Genomic DNA, 10165 nt, shown 5'->3' on the forward strand with positions numbered 1-10165 from the left:
AAGTTAAACAACTTTGTAAATACTAGCGTGAGTATCCTGAAAAACACACAATGAAAAAGTCCAACCGAGCTCGCTGAGGGGCACGAGCAATAGTCCTGAGATAGACCTCAATTTGAAATGTTGCGCAACGAAAGAAACACTGTTTGCCCTTATTCTATTGAGTACTCGTAACTATAGTATAGCCTATACCCAGTGCCTACATTTGAATGATTTAGAATGTTTAGGCCTAATGTTTAAATTAAATATTATTTTATTGAAAGTGTCCAATTGTCATTGTTGTCACTCCCACTCCCAAAGTATGTCACTCCCAACATACTTCAACAAAGAGTAACACATTTCTTGGTCATAAGATCATTGAGGACATGTTCATATGTGGCAAAAATGAATACAATACGTTTCCATGTGCCTATTCTTTGTGGTTTTTAATGTATGGCAGTTTAAATTAATGTCCTTTTTTTTACAAGCTTTTTATTTGTTTAGACAAGGGATAACATTACAAAGCACACAACAACAATCCCCACCCTCCCCCCACCCAAAACAGACAGCAATCAACACATACGACATAGAAGGGTAAAGAAAAAAATAAAGTAAAATTGTCCACAAGATTATGGCTCCTGTTTCGCCCGCGAGACAAAAATGCTGCCTCCCCCTATCTCAGTTACGACGCACTAAATTCTAACAAATATATTTTTTAGACGCTACACATGTTATACATCGTTGGAAAGCTACGATTCTTGTGCTTCCATTGAAATAAACCAATTCAAGATCAAGTCGCAATAGCAAGCAAAGTCAACGTCTTTTTCCGGTGAACATTCCTTCAACAATGCCAAAGAAAAAAGTTGTACTCACCCTAAGTTGTTCAAATAGGTCCAGGGTGTGCAAATCATGCCATCAAAACTTGATCTGCGTAAGTCCCAAGGGTTCAAAGTATCTAACCATGTAAAGTAATTCGTCCAAATACAATGTTTTACGTTCATGAATAGCCATTATCCTTTGTTTCATTATGCAAGTTAGCCGACGGAAGAAACAACTTGTTCACATAAAAGTGTTATTTTCTCCGGTTAGCAACGGAGTATTTACAAAATGAAGGTATCAAAAAGACACCTTGTTCGACCCAATAGGAGCTTCCATGCCCCGTTGACAGCCCTCTAAAGCCAACTAGGTCTGTGCGTCCTGCCCCCCCCCCCCCCACACACACACACACTCGTTCTAAACAAATTTCTCAAACTGGCTTCGACTGGCTCTGAAATTAGCTTGTTAGCCTTGTGGCTGACAGCTAGCTGAAAATGCCAATACCTCATTTGTATGCGTCTGTGGAGCCTTCAAAATAACAGTCGATTGCGCAATATGGTTGACAGAATCAGTGTTCTTTGTGCGCCAATCCTTGGAATCAGATAAAGCACTCCAATGTGTTCATGCTTCAGTTTTTGTGTTTCAGTATTACTAATTAGGGATTTAGCTATTATATATGATAGTTCTAAGTACCACCTTTCATTAGAGATAACAATTATGAAAAATAATACCTTTTTATTTGACCTTGACCTTGGTTACAAAGGGTCATTTTGGAGTCTCCAAAAGACCCTTTTAGAAAATTCCTGGATGTACTCTTATAAAAACATGTGTCAAATATGAATATATTGTGGTATTATGTTTGACTTTTGATTTGAATTGGGTAAGGCTTCAACCTGTGGTCCAATTTAGTCTTCCAGATAATACCTACCACCTCTAGGCCTCTTCAGGCCTCTGTTTTCAAAACAAAATCTAGGCGGAAATAGAAATTTTCACTTTCCTTGTGTTCAAGCTTCTATTACTCAACACTAGAAGGACTGACAGGGGTCCTGACAACAGGGGACATAACTTCAGAGTGTCAGCTTTCAAAAGAGATCATTTACATGCATGTACTCCAAATGGTTCAAGAACAGCTTCCAATTTACTTTGGGTATGCTGTTTAGGCGTTTTCAGGCAAATTTAACAGGAACATGAAAAGGTTAAGAAAGTATACAAAGTACTGTCTCCAGTCCATTACATGCACAAATGTGTAAGGAAATATGAGTACATAATGAAATGTATTGGGGCTATGAAGGAGGTCTGGTCTGACTCCAAAAAGTACCTAATTCCCCTCTCATAAGTAAGGACCTGAGGTCTTCTGACAGGTAGTTTATGAAAGGGGACCAGATTTTCAAAAACAAACCCTCCTTCCCTTTTATAATAGCCACCAACTTTTCATGTGGGAGAATGTTAAAGATCTCTCTGTACCATAATGTTGGTGGGCACTCTTTAATGCAGTGAAGTGAGATGCATTTTCGGGCAGTTAAGAGGAGCTTCTCAAGGATTGTGTATCTTAGAGAGGGGAGATGTAGCACCTTTTTATTATTATTCTTAGAGGGGAGACCAACCAGGAAGACACTTGGATCTCTCTTAATCTCAACCTCGAGGACCTCACTGATTACTTTGGCAACTTGCTTCCAGAATCTAGCTATAAATTTGCACTCCCAGAAACAATGAAAATAGGTCCCCCTTTCTGATTTGCACTTACTGCAGAGAGGAGAGATGGAGCGATCTATTTTATGCAAAATAACTGGGGTGATATGCAGCCTATGAAGTATCTTATACTGAGTCTCCCTCAGTCTGTCAGTCTGTTGCTTTCCAATCATCCTCAATAAATTCAGTACCCAAGTTAATTTCAATTTTTAAAAGCTGATATTGGCAGTTATTGATCAATTCAATCAGAGGAGTATAGAAGCGCTGTTTGAATAATTAATCTATTAAGCTTGCTGTTGAATGGCTGCTTATAAAGCATTCCCATCTCTTGTGGATAGTACAGATCAGTAATGATATTCCTTCTCCTTCTCTTTTTCTTCATCTCTAAAGGCTTTTGCCAGGGCGCGAATCCCACAGAATCCAACAAGAGCGATGGCCGCAGCGCCTCCCAACACCAAGCAAGCATCCACAGCCTGACACACCTGGAACACACACACGAAAACAAATGGCAACAACTATGATTTTGTTCTATGATTTGCTGAGTAAAGTAGCCGTGGACTAGTACTGTGATGAACAGTCCTTATGGCTTTGAGTCTCGTCCCTGAATCACTCTGAACTCCATCCTATCCTACCATGTAATCTACTAGGATCCAGGGCTCATATAGAGCCCTTTTTTAAGTATATTTAGCATATTTACCTGGCGAGACTCTGGCTTCCCGTATCTCAGGTCTGTGACAAAATGCTCACAGTTCTTCGTGGCGATATTGTAGTGAAGTTCTGCTCCCACCATCCGCCTTGCGTCTTTCAGGATCAGGTCAACAGGCCTGGCGTCAAACTTCTTATCCAGGATGTTATTAACGCGCCACTTGTCAGACCCCACCACAACCGAGAGCTTCTCCTTCTTCACCCTGACCTTGTTGTGCCTCACTGACATCAGGCCGCTATTCCCCACTCCTTGGACTTCAGCTGTACGGTGAGAAGAGAGATATGAGGGAAGGGGTAGAATCACTCATAAATCAATTGTCTTTGCCTCAGTTATTCAGGTACTGCTTGTAGATTAGTCTTACATTTACATTACATTTAGCAGACGCTCTTATCCAGAGCGACTTACAGTAAGTACAAGGACATTCCCCCGAGGCAAGTAAGGGGAAGTGCCTTGCCCAAGGACACAAAGTCAGTTGGCATGACCGGGAATCGAACTGGCGACCTTCGGATTACTAGCCCGATTCCCTCACCGCTCAGCCACCTCTTATCTAGACCAGTTCATCCATCTCTCAGATAAGGGATTGCTTGTAATACTTACAGTCAGGTGCAAAGTGAATCACAAAGCCATCTCCAATGTACACAGCCCAATGCTGATACATCCCACGGAAAAATTCAATTAGATCTCCAGGCTCTGGCTTCTTATCATACTATGGCCACATGGAAAAATGTAGTTAAACTATTTAACTGCCAAATATTTTGATATCCTAATTTATCAAAGATTGAATAAGACAAAGTTAAATGCCACCTACAAGGTAGGTGGCATTTACCTACAAGGTAGGTCTGTGGTGATCTTGTGTCAAATTTATGATAAAACTTGAGAGCCCTGCATACATTTACCAAAGTTGGGTCCATGGCTGTTCCTTTTCCTGCTAGTCTGGTGTGAAGGTTTAAAGTGGTTTTGATGTCCAAGAAATCGTTCAGACTCTGAAGCGACAGACATGAACTTCAGACTGTAAGAGGGAAGTGAAGTTTCAACGTCAGCAATTTGTTTGCCCTAACTGGCCTATGTAAATACTCTTATCCAGAGCGACTTACAGTAAGTACAAGGACATTCCCCCGAGGCAAGTAAGGGGAAGTGCCTTGCCCAAGGACACAAAGTCAGTTGGCATGACCGGGAATCGAACTGGCGACCTTCGGATTACTAGCCCGATTCCCTCACCGCTCAGCCACCTCTTATCTAGACCAGTTCATCCATCTCTCAGATAAGGGATTGCTTGTAATACTTACAGTCAGGTGCAAAGTCAGGTGCAAAGTGAATCACAAAGCCATCTCCAATGTACACAGCCCAATGCTGATACATCCCACGGAAAAATTCAATTAGATCTCCAGGCTCTGGCTTCTTATCATACTATGGCCACATGGAAAAATGTAGTTAAACTATTTAACTGCCAAATATTTTGATATCCTAATTTATCAAAGATTGAATAAGACAAAGTTAAATGCCACCTACAAGGTAGGTGGCATTTACCTACAAGGTAGGTCTGTGGTGATCTTGTGTCAAATTTATGATAAAACTTGAGAGCCCTGCATACATTTACCAAAGTTGGGTCCATGGCTGTTCCTTTTCCTGCTAGTCTGGTGTGAAGGTTTAAAGTGGTTTTGATGTCCAAGAAATCGTTCAGACTCTGAAGCGACAGACATGAACTTCAGACTGTAAGAGGGAAGTGAAGTTTCAACGTCAGCAATTTGTTTGCCCTAACTGGCCTATGTAAATACAGGGCTGCCATATCTCACGCATTGGCCGTGAGACACGCCGGTTCACACTCTCTCACGCCACACCTTGGTATTCCACACCTGGCAGACTCAACCAGTCGATCAAGCTCTCTTCGATCAAGAGGGATATAAGTCTATGGTTATAGCCCTTTGTTGTCTCACTCTGCAACCTCATCTGCTGTACCATCTCACCAATGAGCGTGACCACATTTTCATTGATGTCTGTGTCAGGGCTGATATCATTGCTATAATTTCAGCGAAGCCCTCAATATGATGTAAAAAAAATGGTGAATTTGCAGTTTCCTCCATCTCTTCAGCTACAGCCAACATTTTGACCACTGTAGCATGCAATATTTAATACATTGAATCCGCACTGGGTGCTTCCATCTTGAATTAGTCAAATGCAGTCGATTTAAGTTGAACCACCAATCAGAGGCATTAACCCGCCCCCTGACCTTTGACGGGTGACAACGACAGATTTATTTTCCACTGTGGAAAATAAAGTTCCACTGTGGATAAATTCAAGTATTAATAAATAAATGTGAACAAACGAAAACATAAAACTATATATATACACACAAGTACATGTAACATTTATATATGTAGTGTCTAATTTAATTTGTAATTCATAAACGTTGTATGTCAATTAGGCATTACATTATATAATTAGTCATTTATTTAAGATTTGTATTTAATTAATTTCAATTAGATCTCCAGGCTCTGGCTCCTTATCATACACACATGGAAAAATAAAATATAGTTTTTTTTTTTGTGGTTTTGTAGTTAATTTATTTAACTGACAAATATTTTGACATCTTAATTTATCAAAGATTGAATACGACTACATTTGATTCATTAAAATCAGTTTTACATGATTATGTTAACATTAAATACATAAATCAAGGCCCTCAAGTCTCACGCATTCGCCGTGAGAGTCAAAGCATTTCAACAATTTCTCACGCTGGGAAGTAGGCTAATCAATACGTGTCCCGCCATAAACAATTAATGGCAAGCATACTGAGGGAAGATTTCTGCCGAGTTGATTGTCTCGAGTTAAATGCCACCTACAAGCCCCCTGTCCGTCCGTCCTTGGTAATCTCGCGCCAAATTTAAGCTAAAACTTGAGAACCCTGCATAAACTTACCAAAGTTGGGTCCATGGCTATTCCTTTTCCTACAGTCTGGTGTGAAGTTTTACAGTGGTTTCGATTTCCAAGAAATCAAATGCAGGAATTTGTGTTTATTAGTGAGTTGTAGGGAGGTGCTTTACCGTCAGTTGCCTCTCACTGGGAAGGACAATTTAGCAGTTTATTCATTATGTTCTATGTAGCTAACATTTTCTTAATGCAATAGCCTACTTAGGTAGGCCTATATCAAATAGCATGTGTAACGGGAGATTAACATTGAGGACATTGTCGAGGATTTTTTTGCTCAACGCAAAGCTCGTCGAATGCCATTGAAATAGGCGAGTAGCCTACACAAAGCCTACATTTTCAAGAGGATTTGGGGTAGGCCTATCTGATCGACCGCCATGCCTTTTATCAACAGGTTGTTATCATTTTGGAGTCATGTCGCTGCCGAGCACCTGTTTCATAGTGTTTTTACGATCTGCGCTCTCTGCGATCTAACTCCTAAATTTCCCTTGGGATTAATAAAGTATCCATCCATCCATCCATCCATCCATACACTGTGGGCGCTGCAACACATTGACCGGCTGTCAAAGCGCAAACCGTCCTGATAGCTTTCTCTTGACCTCTCTACTTTACCAATATAATAAGTAACTAATTCAACTGTAAAATTCAACACATTGATTTTTACAAGATTTTGTTAAGTGTACTTGGATTCTTTTTTTTTTTTTTACATTTGGCTGTGTGGTTAGGAACATATTTTTATGTGGTGTGACAAACTCATACATATTTTATTTTCACTTTACAGAGACTTTAATTTGCATTCTCTGCCAGCTAACACACTTTCATTACCTATAGATTACATATCTGTTCTAATTCAAGTGTTTTGGAACAAGGTTTGGAAAACTTGACATAACTTTCTGACAAACATCAGCGTATCAGTTACAAGCAGTATCAAAGGGATGCGATTTGATCAGTAGAAATTTTCATATTGAAGAAGAGGATGTCTTAACATATCATTTAATACCAGTTTTATAACTGGTTTAATTAGAATCAAGGCAATGGTTGTTTATTGCTCAAAGCAGGATACAATAAGAGCATAAGCGCAAAGCGTTGTCATTTCAACAGAGCTTATATAGTTTCAGACGTTATGTAGTTATCAGTTGGGTCTCTGTCTGACTGTCTGTAGGCAACATCAGTGAGGGTACTTTCAGTTTCTGGAACTTGATATACAGTAGCAACCGTGGGTACAGGAAACTTCTGGTTTCATGATCTTCAATAACCACATTCCCTATACCCAGTCCTTATCTGACCTGACTCCCAACATTCTTCTTCATTGTTCAAAAAAGGGAGTAACACATTTCTTGGTCATCAGACCATTGAGCACGTAACCTGCCATGTGTTCATATGTGGCAAAAAAATAAATACAATCTTTTTCCATTCTTTGTTTTTTATTTATTTATGGCAGTTTAAAATCATTTCTATTTTTAAAAACTGATATTGGACCCCTTCCACCCTTAGAAAAAAAATTGGAAGTTATTGATCAATTCAATCAGAGGAGTATAGAAGCGCTGTTTGAATAATTCATCTATTAAGCTTGCTGTTGAATGGCTGCTTATAAAGCATTCCCATCTCTTGTGGATCGTACAGATCAGTAATGATATTCCTTCTCCTTCTATTTTTTTTTATCTCTAAAGGATTTTACCAACAGAGCACCCAGAACGATAACCGCAACTAATAAAGACAGCAAGTAAGTCCCCGCATCCACAGCCTGACACACCTGGAACACACACACGAAAACAAATGGCAACAACTATGATTTTGTTCTATGATTTGCTGAGTAAAGTAGCCGTGGACTAGTACTGTGATGAACAGTCCTTATGGCTTTGAGTCTCGTCCCTGAATCACTCTGAACTCCATCCTATCCTACCATGTAATCTACTAGGATCCAGGTCTCGTATAGAGCCCATTGAAGTATATTTAGCATATTTACCTGGCGAGACTCTGCATTCCCGTATCTCAGGTCTGTGACAAAGTGCTCACAGTTCATCAAGGCGATATTGTAGCGACGCTCGTCTCCCACCATCCCCCTTGCGTCTTTCAGGATCAGGTCAATGGGCCTGGGGTAATACTTCTTATCCAGGCTGTTATTGACCTGCCACTTGTCAGACCCCGCCACAACCGAGAGCTTCTCCTTCATCACCGTGGCCTTGTTGTGCATCACTGACTTCAGGCCGCTATTCCCCACTCCTTGGACTTCAGCTGTACGGTGAGAAGAGAGATATGAGGGAAGGGGTAGAATCACTCATAAATCAATTGTCTATGCCTCTGTTATTCAGGTACTGCTTATAGATTTGTCTTATCTAGACCAGTTCATCCATCTCTCAGATAAGGGATTGCTTCTAATACTTACAGTCAGGTGCAAAGTGAATCACAAATCCATCTCCCATGTACATAGCCCAATGCTGATACATGCCACGGAAAATTTCAATTAGATCTCCAGGCTCTGGCTCCTTATCATACACACATGGAAAAATAAAATAAAACAATTTTTTTGTGGTTTTGTAGTTAATTTATTTAACTGCCAAATATTTTGACATCTTAATTTATCAAAGATTGAATACGACTACATTTGATTCATTAAAATCAGTTTTACATGATTATGTTAACATTAAATACATAAATCAAGGCCCTCAAGTCTCACGCATTCGCCGTGAGAGTCAACGCATTTCAACAATTTCTCACGCTGGGAAGTAGGCTAATGAATACGTATCCCGCCATAAACAATTAATGGCAGGTATACTGAGGGAAGATTTCAGCCGAGTTGATTGACTCGAGTTCTACATAGTTAAATGCCACCTACAAGCCCCCTGTCCGTCCGTCCTTGGTAATCTCGCGCCAAATTTAAGCTAAAACTTGAGAACCCTGCATAAACTTACCAAAGTTGGGTCCATGGCTATTCCTTTTCCTACAGTCTGGTGTGAAGTTTTACAGTGGTTTCGATTTCCAAGAAATCGTTCAGACTAAGGAGGTATAGGTAACAAAAGAGGGAGGTAGGCCTACTTCAAGTCAAGTGAAGTTTCTACGTCAGCAAATGCAGGCATGGGCCCCAGGCAGTGCAGTCGCACGTCTGGGGCCCATGCGGTCCGAGGGTCCGTCGAGAGCGGGCCCTCCAGCTGGAAGTTGGGAGGAGAGCGGCGGGCTCACCTTCGCTTGAATTGTCTGCTTTGGAAATATGCCGAGAAAAACGTGATATTCGCAAAGTGCCACTTGTTATGCTTTTATCTGAATGCGCGAGACATATAGAGCGCACTTTCCACATCCCGTGTGAGGCTCGACTAAGTAATGCAGCTCATGTCAAAGTGACGGCGCACTTCGGAGTCAGACTTTTCACCTGATGATAGCACTGCAACTCACTAGCTAACTACTGCTGTGGCTGGTAGGTCATCTTGTAGATGACAAAATTAGACAGGAGAAAGTTTACTAAGGAATTTGTGTTTATTAGTGAGTTGTAGGGAGGTGCTTTACCGTCAGTTGCCTCTCACTGGGAAGGACAATTTAGCAGTTTATTCATTATGTTCTATGTAGCTAACATTTTCTTAATGCAATAGCCTACTTAGGTAGGCCTAAATCAAATAGCATGTGTAACGGGAGATTAACATTGAGGACATTGTCGAGGATTTTTTTGCTCAACGCAAAGCTCGTCGAATGCCATTGAAATAGGCGAGTAGCCTACACATAGCCTACATTTTCAAGAGGATTTGGGGTAGGCCTATCTGATCGACCGCCATGCCTTTTATCAACAGGTTGTTATCATTTTGGAGTCATGTCGCTGCCGAGCACCTGTTTCATAGTGTTTTTACAATCTGCGCTCTCTGCGATCAAACGCCTAAATTTCCCTTGGGATTAATAAAGTATCCATCCATACACTGTGGGCGCTGCAACACATTGACCGGCTGTCAAAGCGCAAACCGTCCTGATAGCTTTCTCTTGACCTCTCTACTTTACCAATATAATAAGTAACTAATTCAACTGTAAAATTCAACACATTGTTGGTAAAATATATACGCCTAATGGTAC

General features: G+C 40.6%; 2 protein-coding genes across 2 annotated transcripts; both read right to left on the bottom strand.

Moving 5' to 3' along the window:
* Positions 1-2574: 2574 nt before the first annotated feature.
* LOC134039648 (phospholipase A and acyltransferase 3-like) lies at positions 2575-4189 on the bottom strand. Its single transcript, XM_062485644.1, has 4 exons — positions 4084-4189; positions 3785-3893; positions 3179-3447; positions 2575-2963 (listed from the first exon to the last, which is right to left on the bottom strand). Exons 1-4 carry the CDS (start codon positions 4096-4098, stop codon positions 2826-2828), a joined length of 531 nt encoding a protein of 176 aa, XP_062341628.1. The 5' UTR covers positions 4099-4189; the 3' UTR covers positions 2575-2825.
* A 3571-nt stretch (positions 4190-7760) lies between these two features.
* LOC134040021 (phospholipase A and acyltransferase 3-like) lies at positions 7761-9056 on the bottom strand. Its single transcript, XM_062486243.1, has 4 exons — positions 9025-9056; positions 8499-8598; positions 8079-8347; positions 7761-7865 (listed from the first exon to the last, which is right to left on the bottom strand). Exons 1-4 carry the CDS (start codon positions 9037-9039, stop codon positions 7761-7763), a joined length of 489 nt encoding a protein of 162 aa, XP_062342227.1. The 5' UTR covers positions 9040-9056.
* Between the last annotated feature and the right edge of the window lie 1109 nt (positions 9057-10165).

This window comes from Osmerus eperlanus, chromosome 19 (assembly GCF_963692335.1).
Source record: "Osmerus eperlanus chromosome 19, fOsmEpe2.1, whole genome shotgun sequence".
NCBI classification, from domain to species: Eukaryota; Metazoa; Chordata; class Actinopteri; order Osmeriformes; family Osmeridae; genus Osmerus; species Osmerus eperlanus.

Coding starts and splice junctions, on each gene's coding strand:
- LOC134039648 (XM_062485644.1), bottom strand. Junction 3,448..3,784: donor GATTCACTTTGCACCTGACT/GTAAGTATTACA, acceptor CTCACCGTACAG/CTGAAGTCCAAGGAGTGGGG. Junction 2,964..3,178: donor GGAAGCCAGAGTCTCGCCAG/GTAAATATGCTA, acceptor TGTGTGTTCCAG/GTGTGTCAGGCTGTGGATGC.
- LOC134040021 (XM_062486243.1), bottom strand. Junction 8,348..8,498: donor GATTCACTTTGCACCTGACT/GTAAGTATTAGA, acceptor CTCACCGTACAG/CTGAAGTCCAAGGAGTGGGG. Junction 7,866..8,078: donor GGAATGCAGAGTCTCGCCAG/GTAAATATGCTA, acceptor TGTGTGTTCCAG/GTGTGTCAGGCTGTGGATGC.